General features: G+C 36.4%; 1 protein-coding gene across 1 annotated transcript in view; it reads left to right on the top strand.

Annotated features, from left to right (window-relative positions):
- AGBL1 (AGBL carboxypeptidase 1) overlaps nucleotides 1-16,936 on the top strand; it is a 263,632-nt gene extending 246,696 nt beyond the window's left edge. Inside the window, exons 13-14 of the mRNA XM_076005332.1 lie at nucleotides 4,598-4,729; nucleotides 16,694-16,936. Coding sequence (XP_075861447.1) covers nucleotides 4,598-4,729; nucleotides 16,694-16,936 — 375 coding nt within the window. The remainder of the gene's footprint in view (nucleotides 1-4,597; nucleotides 4,730-16,693) is intronic.
- The last annotated feature ends 2,535 nt before the right edge of the window (nucleotides 16,937-19,471 follow it).

Raw genomic sequence — 19,471 nt, 5'->3', positions numbered from 1 at the left:
ATATTGGAGTATCCTAATTGGGCATACTTCCTACTTATCTGGTACAGAATTTTACTGAAGAAAGTATAAGTATTAAATCTTCCAGTAGGAAAGAAAAAGCTTCTTCAACTGAAATAATGTGATAATTGTCTTGTAATTGCCCCCTGCAATTTGGAGGAATACATGTTTCTTATAATTAAGAGGCATTTATTTTTAGGGGCATCATTTGAGCAACAAGCAGAACAATGTCTCCATTTTCTTCATTCTGAATCTTCGAGGCCACTAGAACTCCTAGGGTTTAGCAGTGATCATTCCTGCAGGTGAACGGGTCTATAATTTATCATTTACCTCAGCTTTCAGAGTCTGTAAGAACTATTGAAGAAAATAAAAAATGCACTCTCTTCTCTAGTTGAATTCAGCATTTAAGAAGCGCCTGTCACCATGTAGGCATAGCTTCTTGCTTTATTGAGAAAACTGTTGCTAAGACACAGTCTTAATTTGTTTGCACACTTTTCATAAGAATGGTGGTGTTTATTCACAGAGAGAAACTGAGGTGTAAGAGGTAAAGGTGCATAGGAAATTCATTATGGTAGAGGATTCAACCTAAAACAATTATTTCATCAAAGTGACCAGGGGCATGACCATCACCTGGAGACTTCTTAGAAGTGTAAATTTGGGGGCCTAACCCAGACATACTTGAATCACAGCATTGCTGGGGCATGGCTCAGCAGTCCGCTTTAACAAACTCAGTTTATACTGATGCTTGTTAATACTTGGGATCCACTGCTCTAAAGGCTAGAACAGAACTACATTCAAGCCTCACAGATCAGTAGGAACAGTAACTAGTTTTTGGCAATTGGAAAATCTTGGGATAGACTCACCTGGGGAGGGTGCCTTGAAATAGGATGCTCATTTTCTTCAAGGCCCACCACAGCTTCTTGATATTGCCTCCTGATTTCATAACTAGAATTAAATACCAGTATAATCATGGATGATAACTACACACCATGACCCAGGAAGAAATAAATGCATACCAAAAAAATTGCAAGTTGTTGGTAATATATATCATCAGAAACCTGGGAAACATGTGTAGGAATGGATTCTAAGGATGCTATATACTGATATAGTCAGAATATAACACTGATTTAGCTAACTTCACTGATATGAGTATATAATCTACAGATTCTGGATTTACTTTGTTAGTCTGAGTAGCTGGAGGTGCATCTAACACCCTAATTGGTTGGTTGACTGAATCATGTGCTGAATACTAGCCTACATTTAGTGAAGTCAAGTTGCCTGAGCTTCCCTGGCATAATGGGGAGGACAGTGTGCAAAGTCTCAGGGAAATAGAAAAGTCTACTGGATTCATCTTGTGAGACTCACACACCCTTCTTCCCACCTATGAGAGATGTTCCCTCCACTAAGCAGTGAGACACACATTAGTGAGGGGAGCATCTTCATCCTTGAAAAGCCATGTAGTTGCTCTCCTTTGACAGCCAAGTCTGCAGGGAATGCTACCACTGAGGTGAGGGGGCTTTGATTTTTTTTTTTTTTTTTTTTTTTTGAGACAGAGTCTCACTTTGTTGTCCAGGCTAGAGTGAGTGCCGTGGCGTCAGCCTAGCTCACAGCAACCTCAAACTCCTGGGCTTGAGTGATCCTTCTGCCTCAGCCTCCCGAGTAGCTGGGACTACAGGCATGCGCCACCATGCCCGGCTAATTTTTTATATATATATCAGTTGGCCAATTAATTTCTTTCTATTTATAGTAGAGACGGGGTCTCGCTCTTGCTCAGGCTGGTTTTGAACTCCTGACCTTGAGCAATCCGCCCGCCTCGGCCTCCCAGAGAGCCAGGATTACAGGCGTGAGCCACAGCGCCCGGCCTTTGATGGAGATTATGAAATCCCAGAGTAGCAGAGGCCAAGTGGTAGCACTTAACCACCACAGACAAGATGAATACATCAACCAGCACATCCCTCTTTATCTCAGATAATATTTCTTGTTCTGATGTCTACTTTATCTGATAATTATTAATAATATAGCTAACCCATCTTTCTTTTAGTTAGTATTTGCATAGTATCTCTATTTACATCCTTTTACTTTAACTTGCGTCTTTATATTTAAAATGAATTTCTTGTAGACAGAATATATTTTATCTTGTTTGTTTATCAAATCTAATACTCTTCATCTTTTAATTAGTGTGCTTTGACCATTTACATTGAATGATACTATCAATATGTTTGTATTGAAATCTACTATCTTGCTAGCAGTTTTCTATTTGTTTCATCTGTTCTTAGAGTTTTCTATCTTTTCTGATTTCTCTTGTATTAATTGAGCATTTTTATGATTCTAATTTATCTCCACAATTGAATTATTATTTATGCCTCTTAAAAATGTTTTAGTGTTTTCCCTATTCTTTACATTACCTATCTTTGATTAACCAGCATCTACTTTGAGATAATATACTACTGTATTTATACTATAAGGACCTTATAACTGTATATTACTAATTTAATATTTCTTCCATATTTTGTGCCATTATTGTGATAGATTATTTACTTTTGCATATACTGCAAACATACACTACATTACTACTATTTTGCTTTAGACTGTCAAGTATTATGTTTTAGAGAAGTTGAAATAAAAACAGAAGAAAAAAATACTTCATCTTGCCTTCATGTGTTTCATTTTTAGTGCTTTTTTCTGTGCTTTGATTCAAAGAGACTGTGACTTTTTGCGACCAAAATGATCTTTGGGCCCCCAAACTTCTACATCAGGAATCAGAGAAGAGAGATATTTGGCCTCAAAGGGAGCCCTAGTCTCCAATGGCCTTTTTATGTGCAGCCCAGAAGGATAAAGGAAAAATAAGCACCTCCTAAGGGCAGAGTAAGGATCTACAGAGAAAAAATCCAGGAGAGCTCCTAACAGGGAGCAGAACCAGGGTTTAATCAACCAACTGGCTGTATCCAAAGGATACAGACACCTCACAATGTCTATCTATGGGCATTTCAGATGACCAGTGACTGCTGTGTCCATCCCATCCACCTCCTTTCAAACCTGAAGGTTACTGGGGATATGGTTGCTTCATTTAACCATTGTATGTGGATGAGTGGAGAGCAGGGTACTTGCCTTTGTGGTGATTGGGAGGAGGTACATATAGAATATAGAACTATGACGGAATCTTGGGCTGAGAGTCTGGTACTGAGACAGAATGGGCTATTCAGGGCTATTTCATTTGGGGAGGAGTTGAGTGTATTGTGTACATGGAAGGGAGGGAAGCACATATTTAAACTAAGCAAACAGATTATTGTAACACTTAGCCTTTGTCGTGTAACAGACCACAGAAAAACTTAGTGGCTTAGACAAAACTATGTATTATTTCTAAGGATTCTAAATGAGAATCATGCAGGTAAATTGGGCTATTCTGCTACTCTGAGCCAGGCGGCTCAGGGCTGGAAGGTCTAAGGTGGATACATTCACATGTCTGGTGGTTGACTTGATAGCTGCTATGTCAGTGGGAATGACTTTGCGGAGTCTCACTGTCTAGCAGATTACCCTATGCATATTCGCATGGCAGTTGTTGCAGGGTTCCCAGGAACAGCCAGACAGCAAATAACCCCTTTATAATCCTCAGCTTGCATCATATCTGCTCATTCTTATTGGCCAAAAGATGTCACACAACTAAGTCTAGATTCAAGGGGTGAAGAATTATATTCTATCTACTGATGAAGGTAGAACATAGTCCACTGCAAAGAGGCATGCATACAAGGATGGGAAGAATTTGTGGTCATTTTTATAGATTTTATGATTTTTCTCAATTATTAGCATCTCTCCTTATAATAGTATTTTACATCACTGCCCTTTGTCATGTGACTTGCAGAGCGTCCCTGTAGGAGGAATGTAGTTCCCCACCCCACTGATGATAAAATTGGTTATGTGACTTCTTTTTACCAATGAAATGTGAGCAGATATGATATTTGCCAGGTTTCAGAGGAAGATTTAACAGCCATTACCTGATTCTGCCTTTGACTTTTTCCGTCTGCAACAGGAGTATTATGTCCCAAATTAGGGCTTCCCGTTAGTCTGGATGCTAGAATGAAGAAGACAAACAGAGCAGAGGAACAGCTGATTTCTAGCATAAATGAATAAATGAACAATAACCCTTTGTTTGATAAGCCACTGAATTTTGGTAGTCATTCTTTACTGCATCAGAACCTAGATAAAAATGATCTCTTTTTGTATATTTAATCTACTATTAAAAATAGATCTTTCCTATTGACTTTGTAAATTATTTAAAACCCTCATATATATTTTAAAATGCTCTCATTCTTCTTTTCTTTTCCAGTTTTGACTCCATCTCCTCCCTAGTCTCAAGTAAATTTCTCAAAAGGGCTATACTTGACTCATATTCCTTCACACTTGTTCACCCCTAAAATCCTGATATTCTACATTCTTCCTCGAGAACTGCATCAGTACAACTCCTGCCGGAGTCACCAATGATCTTTACATGGCTGGTTCTGCTAACTAAACAGTATCTATCTGAGAAAGTTGACATTTTAAGCAATTCAGGAACCAATGGACCTGACCTGGATTTGTTTTCTCTGTTGTTTGGCTATTGTAGGTCTTCTGTGATTTCCACGGCCACTCCCAAAAGAAAAATGTGTTCCTTTATGGTTGTAGCATCAAGGAGACCTTGTGGCAAGCAGAGTGCACGGTGGGCACATCTACTCTCCTGGAGGACGTCAGCTACCGGGTAAGTCATTGGGGAGGAATGACACAAGACACACTGTGTCCACATTCTTACCTTGGAGATCTGTGCTCCACCATTTTTTTCTGGTAAATAGACATTTTGATTATTTTAACATAGAATTATAATACAAGCAGGCTGGAGGCATGTGTAACCTCTCCACATTTTTGCTGAATAATGTCTTACTACCTGGTTGCTTTGCTCTGTTTTCTATGTGATATGACATAGTATAAAGAGCATGAAAACTGAAGACAAGGAACCTCATTTTAATGCATAGCTTTACAGTTAATAACTGTGTGACTATGAGTCATGGACAATACCTCTCGGTACTCTCATTCTGCCATGTGTAAAGTGAGGAGAATAAAAACATTGCCACTGTTACATGGTTTATAGGAGGAACAAAATGATACAAAATACAAAAGGACCCAAATAAATATGAAAGGATGAACAAATGTAAGCCACCAGACCATCCGCATCCCTTTGCATGAGCAGTCTATGAAAAGCAGGGGAGTAACACACAGAACCTTATTCTATTTTACCCAAGTTCCAGTGGTTAGAGCTCAACTGTTCCTCCAAAGAACCACATAGGAAATTAAGGAGTCAGGAAAGCAGGACTTCTTTCTGTCAGGATAAAGAAAACAAGCTGTTGCTTGCTGAGAATCAGGAAATGGTAGAAGAGACAAAGTTGCTCAAACATGAAATAAAAATTGGTGCTTGTTTCAAATTTATGCAGAAAAAGGAGAAAAATTATGATGGTACCCACATCTCCTAAATCTGTTTTTCTGAGCATGTTAATTTTTTTGTGTGTGAAATAGCATGCTCCCCAGGGTTAACGATAACACTAAAAGAAATAAAAATCCACCATGCTACTCTTTCACCTAGAAATGCTTCCTCATTCCCTGAACTTTTTCTCCACCCTTCTTTACCCCGAGTCTACCAGAAACAGACTGCTGCTGGTCAGCTCAGTTACCTCAAGGCTTTCATAGCAAAACCGGCAGTTTTTCCTCAATAACTTATTTGCTCTAAGGCTCAACCAGAGTGAGGGCAATAAACCACAAGATGCTTAACTGCTTAATCTTACTTAGGAAACTGTTGACTAAATCAAAATATTCATCTGGGCCGCTCATGCTGACCTGGATAAAATTATCTCTTATGTGTGATACATCTTGAACTAAAAAAACTTACCTAACATTATCCAATCTTAAATATGGAGTCAGTGAGATTTTTACCTCTTTTTAAGAGAAGGTAACAGTATTCATGAATAATTCCCTATACATAAGCAGAGGTTATAAGACACAGAACCTTAAGAAATCTCCTATATCTCCTTTGCCCACTTTTCAGAAACTTTTCAAAATAAGATAGGCCAATGTACAACAAATGTGAAAAAATGCTCAACATCTCTAATCATTAGGGAAATGCAAATCAAAACCACAATGAGATATCACTTAACCCCAATGAGAATGGCCTTTATCAAAAAGTCCTAAAACAATAAATGTTGGCCTAGATGTGGAGAGATAGGAACACTCCTATGATGCTGGTGGGACTGCAAACTAGTACAAGCTCTGTGAAAATATGGAGATACCTCAAAGAGCTATAAGGAGAACTGCCATTTGATCCAGCAATCCCATTACTGGGCATCTACGTAAAAGAACAAAAGACATTCTAGGAAAAAAAGACATCTGCATTCGAATGTTTAGGGCAGCACAATTCACAATTGCAAAGATGTGGAAACAACTCAAGTGCCCATCAATACATAAGTGGATTAATAAAATGTGGTATATGTGTACCATGGAGTTCTACTCAGCCACAAAAAACAATGGTGATATAGCACCTCTTTTATTATCCTGGTTAGAGCTGGAACTCATTCTACTAAGTGAAGTACCACAAGAATGGAAAAACAAGCACCGCATGGACTCACCATCAAATTGGAATGAACTGATCAACACTTAGGTGCATATACAGTAGTAACATTTATCAGGTCTCCGTGCAGATGGGGGGGGAAGAAGGGATGGGTATATACACACCTAATTCATGTGGTGTGTACTATCTGGGGATGGACACTCTTGAAAGCTCTGACTCAGGTGGGACAAAGGCAATATATGTAACCTAAACATTTGTACCCCTGTAATATGCTGAAATTAAAAAAATAAAATAAAAAACGACTTCAGTTGCATATTTGAAATTCAAAGTGAGAAGAATATATTATCCTTATGTGGATTTTCCTAGCAGGATTTTGCTAACTTTGGGTGACTGTCAATTAACCATAACGTGAACAAATCCTTTCATCACGTTCTTTCTTCTCTGATATTTTCAACAAAAAAACAAAAAGGCACTACTAGAACTTGGAAAAAGAATGCTTTGTAGCTTCATACATCTCTATTTTGTTTGGTTTGTTTTTTTGATATACACGGTCTCCTCTTTATCACTCGGGCTAGAATGCAGTGGTGTGATCACAACTCACTACAACCTCAAACTTATGGGCTCAAGCTATCCTTCCAACTCGGCCTCTCAAATTGCTGGGATTCCAGGAGTCCATTTCCTTATCTTTAAATAATACCTATTAAAATATAACAGCAGTATGAGTTATATTTGATTGGATCATTCACATGGCATGGGATGGGAAACAAAACAAAAACTTGAGCATTAAAGAACTTGAATTGCCAGTTGTGGATACCAGTGAATTGAGGAGAAATGAATTAATTTCAGGTCTTCCACATCAGTGCCTGGGAAGTATCCTTTTTTAGTGACATTTTCTGGTATTGATCCTTTTCATAAATTTTCAATTTTGAGGAATTGAAAAGATAATAATTATTGACATTACTCATATGGTGCCAAGTATATGCCAGATACTATTCTCAGCACTGTATACATTAATTCATTTACTCTTCCCAGCCACCCTATATCCTGGAATACTGAATAGCAATAGAAGGTAACTGACAAATGATTGTTGGGTGAATAGATACCTTTATTAACACACCATTTTACATATGAGGGAATGGAAATGCACAGATTAAGTATATTGTCCAAGGTCTCATAGTTAGCAAGAGCTAGGATTTGAACCCCACGGGTTCACCAACAGAATTCACAGTTTTAGAATCTAACTTCAGATATCTTATATTATAAAGTATTTTCTATATTGAAAAGAAACAGAATAATGAACCAAACCATTCTACAATTTAGAATTAAAGAGACAGTGAAAGCATGAATAAATCTTTGTTGGGAGCCTGGAAAACAGTGAGTTGTCTGAGTTTAAAAAAAAAAAAGGGTAAATATACAATGCAAAGAGGCTTTAAAATATAATTTTTAACTTTGGAAGATTGCCTATTTGAGCAGAAAGACTTCATTCTCTTCAAACCTTTATTCATCAGCAAACTCCATTCTAAACAGTGTAATAACAATGATCATTATAAAGGGTACTAAGTGCTTTTCTACCTCATTCAAGGTAGACACTGTTATCCCCACACACACTCTTATGACAACACTGAGGGCTAGGCAGACTGAAGCCCTGCTCAAAATCAGACTACATAGCATGAATCCAGAATCTATACTTTTAACCCCATGCCCACCCATGCCTCTGCCACACACTTGATCCAGAGAAAAGAGAAGACATGTGATTCTGCAGAGTCTACCCTAACAGAGGTGGCTCTTCCCTGGAAATCATCTCTGAGCTAGTGGCTATGTAGTGAGCTTATCTTTGAGTCAGCATATCTTTGAGAGCTCCATGTTCTTTGAATTTTGGAAAACAGACAGGTCTGGGAAGAGTCAGCAGAAATTAAATGAATTGAAATGTAGCCTAGGCCTCTAAAATGAGCCTTGAAATCAGAATTACTGAATCAGAATCAACTCTTCCCCCACCGATTATGGTTGCACCTGACTCCACTGCTACTGGACAAATGGAATTCAGTATCTATGAGGAAGTGGACGGCTCATTCTCAGGGTCACTTCTGGACTAGTCTCGAAATCCCTTCAAAGTCTGTATTGAGACCATGCCAAATGCCAGTTCCTATGCTGTGACACACATGTATGTCATCTCATTTATTTCTTGTAACAACCCTAACACAGAAATGATAATTTTCCTATTTTATAGATGAAAAGCTGAAGACTCAAGAAGGCTAAATAGCTTATCTGAAGTCACACAGCAAGTCCAGGGGGGAACTCAACTCTTAGCTCTAGTCTGCCTGGCCCTAGCCTGCCTGCCTTTAAACTTTGTGCTATGATGCCTGGTATTTAGTGTTCAGGCAGTGTTCTGAGTTGCAGTGACATCTCTCTGCTCTTTAAGAGTCTTTAATATACACTCTGAAGGCTACATTTAGAAAATAAGAAAGAACCAGAAAAGAATGGAGGTTTTTCTTGAGACATGTTTATAATAAATAATGTTATGATATTGAATGACTATTACACATTGAACATATTACATCTTATTTAAACCTCTTTATACTTCTGTGAGATAGTAATACTGGACATAAGAAGCAATATTCTTGTTTTTTGTTTGTTTGTTTTTACAGTGGTTAAGCTTTTGTGATCTGAATTAGTATATCTGGGTTGAAATTCTGATTGTTTTTACTAGCTCAGTGACCACTGTAAAGGTACTTACTTAACTTTTCTGGCCTCTGTTTTATCTCTGAGATGAGATAATAATATAATTTATCTCAAAGACTTGTGATAACTGAGTTAAAACATGTAGTAATACATAGTAAGTAGTTAGTGAAACAATACCTATTATAATTTTAAAGTTATGGAAAATGAAGAAAAACTTAAGGTCACAGAATAAATGGCAGGGAAAGAGTTGAATGTCCCAAGTCTTCTTTTCCCACCCAAGTTATCTCCCAGGGAGCTTTGAAGCAAGGCTCCACTGGATCAGTGCACAAGTAGAGCTCATCTGTTTTCCATTCATTAACACAAGAAAAAAACAAGAAAGAACCTCCAGTTCAAAATCTGTGTCATTGCCTTCCTTTCTCTGACAAAGACTTATTTATGTGAAACCAAAAGGGAAATGAGATGCTAGAATGAAAATCTACTATAAATGCGACAGTTTTGGAACCTACTATTTAACAAATGTATAAACTGCCACTATGGAGATGAAGGGAAGGATACTCTCATTTCACCTTATAAATCGCACGTTCACTGGGATCCAGTAAAGTGATCATAGCTAGTGAAGCTCTCCAAGGTACATGCAATTGATAGAATGTGTGGTTGTTGGTATAGGGGCTTTATTATCGAACAAATACAGGTTCATTTAATATCAGACACCAAACCACAGATCTAGGAAGCTCAGAGAACACTAAGCAGGATAAATGCCAAAAAAATCTCCTATACCTAGAAATATTATTTTGAAACTACAGAAAAATCAAAGGTAAAGAAAAATACTGGTGGAAGCCCTAGGGAATAAAATTCTTACCAATGGAAGAAAAAAAATTAAGAATTTCATCTGACTTCTCTTCAGAAACCATGCAAATAAGAAGAGAGAGTGGAGTGAAATATTTAAAACGTTGAGAAAAAAGCCCAACCAACCTAGAATTCTACACCCTATGATATTATACTTCAAAGGTGAAGGAAAATAAAGACTTTCTTAGATAAACAAAAATTGAAGAAATCTGATACAAGGAGACCTGCCTTGTAAGAAATATTAAAAGAGGTTCTTTTGAGAGAAGAAAAATAATATCATTCAGGAATATGGATCTACATAAAGAATGGGAGAGTACTGAAGAAGGAGTAAGTGAATGTAAAATAAAAACTTTTATTTTTATTATTCTTAATTGATCTAACAGATAATAGTTTGAAATAATAACAGCAACAATATATTTGATTGTTTATATGTGTATACACACATACACAAACATGTATAGATGCTTATATGTAAGTGAAGTGAATGACAATAAAAATTCAAGAGGTAAGAGAGAGAAATGAGAATTATTTTGTTATTATAAGGTATCCATACTACCTGTAAAGTGGTACACTGTTATTTTAAAGGGGACTTAGATTAGCTGTGAATGTATATTGCAAACTCTAGGGCAACCATTAAAAAAAAAAAAGGTAAAAATAAAGTGATATGCTAAGAAAGGATAAAAAAATGGAATCATATAAAATGTTCTATTAAAACTACAAAAGGCAGAAAAATAGTAGAAGATAAAAATAGAAACAAAGAATAAAGGCAACAAATAGATAATAGTAACAAATATGGTAGATATTAATCCAACTATATCAATAACTACCTTGAATGTCAGTGATCTAAATGCCCCAATTAAAAGACAAAGATTGTCAGAGTAGATCAAACAATATGGTACAACTATATGTTGTCTATAAGAAACCCACTTTAAACACAAAAACTCATATAGATTAAAAGTAAATGAAAAAAGAAAGATATACCATGCTAACACTAATCAAAAGAAAGCAGGTGTAGCTGTATTAATTTTAGACAGAGCAGACTTAAAAATTAGGAAACTTATCAGGAATAAAGCAGGACATTACATAATGATAAAGTGATCAATTCTCCAAGAAGACATATCAAAATCCTTCACCTGTATACACCTAACAATAGAGCATCAAACTACAGGAGGCAAAAGTGATAGAACTGCAAGGAGAAATAGATGAATTCACTATTATAGTTGGATCTTTCAATACCTGTCTATTAGAAATAGACATATCTATCAGGAAGAAAATCAGTAAGGACACAGTTGAATTCAACAACACCATCAATCAACTGGATATAATTGACATCTATAGAATACTTCATCCATTAATGGCAGAATACATATTTTTTCAAGCTTGCGTGGAACATTTACCAGTATAGGCCACATTGTGGACCAGAAAACATACCTTAAACTTAAAAGACTAGATATCACACAGTATCTGCTCTCAGACATAATCAAATTAAACTAGAAATCAATGACAGAAAGATAATTGGAATATTCCATAATAGGTAGAGGTTAAACAACATACTTCTAAATAACACATGAGTGAGAGAAAAATTCTCAAGAGAAATTAGAACATATTTTTAATTAAATAAAAATGAAAACACAACTTATCAAAATTTGTGGAATGCAGCAAAAGTGATGCTTAGAGGGAAATTCATAGCATCACATGCATATCTTAGAAAAGGGAAAAGATCTAAAATCAATCATCTAAGCTTCCACCTTAGGAAAGGAAGAACAAATTAAGTCCAAAGTAAGCAGAAGAAAAGAAAAAAATAGAGCAGATCAAAACATCATTTTGTACATCTTAAATAGATACAATTTATTTTACTTTATTTTATTTCAGCATATTATGGGGGTACAAATGTTTAGGTTACATATATTGCAAATTTTCCCCACCCAACTCAGAGCTTCAAGTGTGTCCATCCCCCAGATGGTGCACACTGCACCCATTAGGTGTATATATACCTATCCTCTCCTCCTCCCTCCCATCTTCCCAACACCCAATGAATGTTACTATTAAATGTGCACTTAAGTGTTGATCAGTTAATACCAATTTGATGGTGAATATGTGTGGTGCTTGTTTTTGCATTCTTGTGATACTTCACTTAGAATGGGTTCCAGCTCTATCCAGGATAATACAAGAGGTGCTAGATCACCATTGTTTTTTGTGGCTACCCAGAGGAATAAAAGACATTCTGTAAAAAAGAAATCTGCACTTGAATGTTTATAGCAGCACAATTGACAATTGCAAAGATGTGGAAACCCAAGTGCCCATCAATACGTGAGTGGATTAATAAAATATATACAATTTTTATTTGTCAAAACTATAGCAGAAATCAATGAGGTATAAAATAGGAAATCAAAAGAGAAAAACAATGAATCCAAAAACTGGTTCTTTGAAAAACATTTTAAAATAAATAAACCTCTAGATATTCTAACTAGGAAAAAAGAGAGAGGACACAAATTACTAATATCAGAAATAAAAAATTGGACATAACTACAGATCCCATGGATATTAAAACAATTGTACTGGAAATTATAGCAATGCCATAAGATAATGAAAGGAAATAAAGGTATACTGATTGGAAGGTGAAATGAAACTGTTTTTGTTCACAGATGTTGTGATCATCTGTGTAAAAAATCTGAAAGAATTGACAAAAATAACCCCAACAATTCCTGAGACCAATAAGTGATGATGGAAAGGTCACATCATGCAAGGATAATATGCAAAATTGAATTGCTTCCCTGTATACTAGCAACGAACTAGCGGACATTAAAATTAAAAACACAGACCCCTAAAATGAAATACTTAGGTATAAATCTAATAAAATATGAATAAGATCTATATAAGGAGAACTACAAAACTCTAATGAACAAAATTTTAAAAACTAAACAAATGGAGAAATATTCATGTTCATGGATAGGAAGACTCAATATTATCAAGATGTCAGTTATTCCCAAATGAGGTATAGATCTAATGAAATCCCAATAAAAATACCAGCAAATTGTTTTGTAGGCATCAGTAAACTGTTTTTAAAGTTTATATATAGAGATAAAATTCTCTGCACAGCTAACACAAAATAAAGAAGAAGAGCAAAGTTAGAGGACTGACACTACCCAACTTCATAACTTACTATAAAGCAGTAGTATACAAGACAGTGTGGCATTAGTGAAAGAATAGAGATAGATCAATGGAGCAGAATAGAGAGCCAGAAATAGACCCACATAAATATTGTCAACTGGTCTTTGACAAAGGAGTAAAGGCAATACAATAGAGCAAAGAGTCTTTTCAACAAACGGTGCTGGATATCCACATGCAAAAAAAAAAAAATAGAATCTAGACACAGACCTTACACCCTTCACGAAGATTAACTCCAAATGGGTCACAGGCTTAGTATAAAATGCAAAACGATGAAACTAGAAGATAATATGGGAGAAAAATCTCCCATAATATGGGAGAAAAATCTCGATGACCCTGGGCTTGGCAATGCCTTTTTGGATATGACACCTAAAGCATAATCTGTAAATGAAAGAATTGATAAGCTGAACTTTATTAAAATTAAAAATCTTCTGCTTTACAAAAGGACACTGTCAAGAGAATGAAAAGACGAGTCACAGACTGGAAGAAACTATTTGCAAATGACACCTATTAAAGGACTGGTATCTGGAACAATGGAGTTTATATAAGAACTCAGAGTTTGTATAAAAAACACAAAACTCAATAATAAGAAAACATACAATTTGGTTAAAAAAATGGGCCAACGAACTTAAAAGACACTTCACCCAGCAAGATGTACACATGGCAAATAAGTGTATAAAAAGATGCTCCACATCATATGTAATTAAAGAAATTGATTAAAACAACAATGTGCTCTCACTGCATACCTGTTAGAATGGCCAAAATCAAGAACACCAACAGCATCAAATGCTGGCAAGGACGTGAAGCAACTGTAGCTCTCTCTTATTGTGGGTGGGAATGCAAAATGGTATAGGCACTTTGGAAGACAGTTTGGTGATTTCTTACAAAACTGAACATGTTCTTACCATATAATCCAGTAATCTCACTCTTTGATATTTACCTAAAAGAATTGAAAACTTATTTCTACACATACACACACACACACACACACACACACAAACCCTGCACATAGATGTTTATAGCAGCTTTATTTATAATTGACAAACCTGAGAGGCAATCAAGACATCATTTAGTAGTTGAATGAATAAACAAACTATAGTACATCTAGATGGTAAAATATAATTCAGCACCAAAAAGAAAGAACTATCAAGCTACGAAAAGACATAGAGGAACCTTAATTTAATATTACTAACTAGAAGAAGCCAATCTGGAAAAGCTACATACTATATAATCATAACTATATTACATTCTAGAAAAAGCAAAACTATGGAGGCTGTAAACAGATCAGTGGTTGCCAGGAGTTTGGGGGAAGAACAATAAGGAGGATGAATAGGTGGAACACAGAGGATTTTTAGGGCAGTGAAATCATTCTGTATGATACTATAATGATTGAAAAAACGTCACTTATACATTTGTCCAAACCCATAGGATATACAACACCAAAATGAGACCTAAGGTATATTATGGACTTTAGATAATGATGATGTGTCAATGTAAGTTCATCAATTACAAGCGATGTATCACTCTGGTGGAGAATGCTAATAATGGGAGAGGCCATTCCACATACCCTGTGCTCCTATATATGAACACCTCTGTACCTTCCACTCAATTTTACTGTTGAACCTAAAACTGCTCTAAATACATCTTTTGTATATATTAAAAGAGACACAAATTACAAAAGAAAAAATAAATTCACTTAAGTAAGAAAAGGGAGATCATTTAAATGGTGCAAGAGTAAACTTTCTGCAACAGAATGAAACATGGGTATTTTCAATCACTTTAGTTGTAGCATGTACATGTAGTGTATTTATGTCTATTTAAGCAGTTACTTAAGGGTTTGGACTAGCAAATTCTATTTATTTCAGCAGATAAATGTGGAGTACACTCTATGCGCAACGCACTGCTCAGTGTGCAGAGATTTTCCTGTGAATAAGGCACAGATCTGCCCTCATGGAACTTCTAGGCTGCCAAGAAGGTCAAAAATAAACAACTAATATATACCCAATAATTTAATTGCAATTGTAATGAATATTTGGAAGGAAAATAAATGGGGTCAGGAATTATAGGGAGGAAAAGAGAAGAGTGGATATGATGAAATCAATTAGGATTTTATTGAGGCAATTGCAGAAACTCAATTGAGAAAAATATTAGCATTTCATTTCCCTTTGTCAAATGATCTGTAGGTCCAGAGGCTATGTGGGAACTTATAGATCATAGTAAATTGTATTAATAATTATGTTAATATATACTTGTATATAATATATAATTCATAATATAATTAATACTTATATAATATAATTAAGTTATATTAAACATGAGGAAAGTAAGTATCAGGGAGATTTAATAGATTTGTTCAATGTTCTAGAAATTAACAAAAAACCCAATATTTCTTTACAAATAATTTTTTTCATTCATATTCTCACCAATCTGTTATGCTTCTCTACCTTCTCCCCATAATTGTCTAAAAGCCTAAAGCTTCACTGTTCAATGTACATAACTTTATATTATGTGTTGGTTTGTAGATATTCTGTCAACACTGAAGTGAGAAAACCCTTCCTGTTAATGTCACAAGTTCTGGGACTAAGTGTAGTTCTTCTGCTCACCCAAAGACTACTAACCCTGAGTCATGATCATCTGGGGAGGAGGTCCAGTGGCTGGAAGCTCCCCTCTCTGTCATTCAGAGTGACAAGAATCTACAGATGCCTTCTAAATGGAAATTAAGTGGTTATAAATAAAATCTTTTACCCCAGGAAAAGGTGGGGCATTTGAACCCAGAGAGGATGGATTTAGGAGTATTATAATTCATTTGGTCTCAGATGTGTGGCTTAGAGGTTTGAGACTAACACGTTCGTTTTGGCCATTACATACTTGTAGGAAACAAGGGAACTTTATATGTGCCCCTGCCTAAGAATCATCACTGGTCCCTATGACCTTCTGAGATAAGTGAAGAGTCCCTAGTCTGACCCTGCTAAGAAACAGTGCAGCTGGAAAGAATGGATTGAGTCACTCTTTAAATTTCAGTCCCCTGTGAAATCTGTGGCTTTTCATAGGCTCAGCTCATCCACATAGGAGGCACAATGTATGCACGTAGCACAGGTCCACAGCAATGCAGAAAAATGGTGTTGAGAGACTATGGTCTTTGAAGTTGGCCAGGTTGGCATTTGGATCCCATTCTGGATGCTTTATAGTTGTGGGACTTATGCTATTTATTTATAATTTTTCTAAGCCTGTTTCCTCATCTGAAAAGTGATAAAAAAAAGTGGCATCCATTTTGTACAGTCAATAAATGATTCACAGTAACATATATTAATTATTTGATACATAGAGATGCTTAGTAAATACTGAGAAGCCATTTTTTATGATGAATATTTCCCAATCACTGGTAACTGATCACTGATTTTTTTTCTTTTTTGGTAGACTCTTCCCAAAATTCTTGATAAGATAGCACCAGCATTCACAATGAGCAGCTGCAGCTTCCTTGTGGAGAAATCTCGAGCCTCCACGGCCCGGGTGGTGGTGTGGAGAGAGATGGGGGTATCCAGGAGCTACACCATGGAAAGCAGCTACTGTGGCTGCAACCAGGGCCCGTACCAGGTATGTGAAGCTGCGGGACACCCATACTTGTGTTCGGCAGCAATACTCAGAAATGGAAAGCTATAATAGACCCCTCATTCCTGCTATCTCACCTGAAAGGGGAAGAAGGCTCCAGGTAGAGTCTAACCTTACTACTTTATCTTGAAGAAGAATTGGTTCAATGATTACCTTCACCTTCAGCATCATCTGTGTTGATCCTGGAAGCAATGTATGCATGCCTTCCAATATGGTTCCTTAATTAGCTGCCCTCACCAGCAAGCAGCAGGGAGCCTTCCGTTGATGTGCAACTCCAACTTTTACAGAATCTCTGCCTGCCTGGATCTATTCTATGCATGAAAATCTGTTGTTGCCTTTTGCAACCAGTGGACTAGTCCCATATGCATCATAAATGGCATAGGTTGGTCTATAGATACCGTCAATACATATATCTATTGTGTTTCTCTGTCTTCTGTGCCAATCTAAATCTGCAACCCTCTGTGTTATCCTGCTGTCTCCAGAGCACAAAATAGTGTGTGTGCATGACATGGGTCTCCTGGAATGAGTGGGTCTCAGACTCATATGCTAGTGTCAAGGGAAAGTGTTCTTGTATAAATCATATTCTTTCTACAGCTATATTAACTGCATGAGCAGCTGGATGGCTGCTGCAGCAGGCTGTCCTGGCTGCTCTTCCCACTCCCCTATAGAGGAACATAAATAAGGGACATTTTGACAGTGCCAGGGTAATACACTCTTGTAAATTTCTTAGGCAAGCTGACAGACTACTCCTTGGTGACTTCCATTAAACCCCAAGAATACCTGTACCTCACCAGTGTTAAGCTCATTGTGTTGGCTTTAATACTGTCTTGGAACAGCCAGGAAGCACTTGGCACCTATGCAATACTGAGCTTGTAGAAATCTGTTAGTTATCAATGGGATTTCAAGGAGTAACAGATGATGAACATTATCTAACTTCCCACCCAAAGAGGTTTTCTTTTGACTCAGGACTACCGAACACTCATTTTGACTCACTATTTCTCTCAAATAGCCACTTAGTCTAAATAGTTGCTTTAAAGAAGTATTTTGTTACCAAATTAATAAATTAGTAATCTGAATTAATCCTATTTACCCACATTAATGTAGATGCAGAATAAGAAGAGTGGAGATCATTGGATACACATGGGATTGGGCACCAAAGACCTCACTCTTCCACTAACCAACAGTGTTGAAAGCTACTTACCACAATGAACCTATGTTTCATATGTCAAATGTGGATATTAATGACAATTCCTCTACTTCCTGCCATACAAGATCTCTGTGAAGGTTGAAAGAAAATACATATATGAATGTCCTTGGAGGTTACATCATTAGAGATCTGCTCACTGTCTTGTCATTTAAAACCTAAAAGACTGGGAAAATAAGCCTGGAATATTATGACCTATGGCATTATGGATATAGGTTTGTGCCTCTCTAACTGTAAGCCTCTTGATGGAAGTGAGCCAGTCATTTGTTTAAAAGACAACTCTATGCAGCCCTTCACAGATTTATTGGATTGGTGACTTTTATTGACTTTGTTTCTCCAAGTGCAAACTCAGCCTAACAGCTTCTAGTAATATAAGTAACAATGCCATTCACTATAAATCAACTGGAAACTCAGTCCTTTGAAGCTGTTTGAAAACTAAATGACCCATAGGCTCAGGCCCTCACTATCTCTCTATCTTCCATGCAATGTACATAGTGGCTGTTGGCAGTGACAAAAAATGAAAGAGGCTCACCCAATAGGACAGCTTTCAGGTTTTGGCACAGCATTTATCTTGTGAAATTTTCCATTTGGTTTTTGCATGGGGTCTCTAGAAGAAAGACTGGAGAGAGAACTGGCTAGAGAAAACACTAACAGTGCCAGACCTTATTTTGGTTTAACAATCCCATTCTCAATATGAAACACCTTCTGAATGGATTGGTTTTCTCCTTCCTTTTGTTTTCCTGTCCTTACAACCATTGTTTAGTAACTGAGCAGAATTGCAGACAGTGAGTGAGGGAATGGTGAGTAATTTTACATATGGGAGGGCCAGCCCAGAGTTGGGTGTTTTGGTGATTTTTATTTGAAGTATATAATGAAGTTCATGAGCTATAAAGCAGCATAGAAATTTCCATCCTGAACATATTGCAAATGATTTTTGTACATTGGGAAGCTGAGTCCCAATTGAGTCTCGAGGTTATTATTCTAAGGTCATCTTTCCATTTTTTGTTTAGCATTACCATTTATCCAAAAGATGGAGGAACCTTAAATACACCCAGGAGGGGCATTCCTTCCTGCCTTCATAAGAATATAAATATTTTTGCAGTTTCTTTGGTTAACACGACTTTAAAGTAGTTCCAATCATTTCTCCCACAGCACACTAAGTACCTGATTTGTTAGTATTGAAATGAAATATCATTTCTTACAGTGACATTTATGTTGGAACTGCTTTAAAGAACATAAGCTATTACCTTCAAATAATTATTATTAATATGATATTTTCTCTTCTATTTTCCATTCTATAGCAGGCTAATTTAAAAAAAAAATTCTCCTGCTTTTGTTTCTTTGGGATACAGTCTCTGCTGATAGGTCATACACTTAGATCT

The sequence above is a fragment of the Microcebus murinus genome, chromosome 7 (genome assembly GCF_040939455.1).
Source record: "Microcebus murinus isolate Inina chromosome 7, M.murinus_Inina_mat1.0, whole genome shotgun sequence".
Taxonomy (NCBI): domain Eukaryota; kingdom Metazoa; phylum Chordata; class Mammalia; order Primates; family Cheirogaleidae; genus Microcebus; species Microcebus murinus.
The sequence above is the reverse complement of the archived record's forward strand: the minus strand, read 5'-3'. Positions and strand labels throughout refer to the sequence as shown.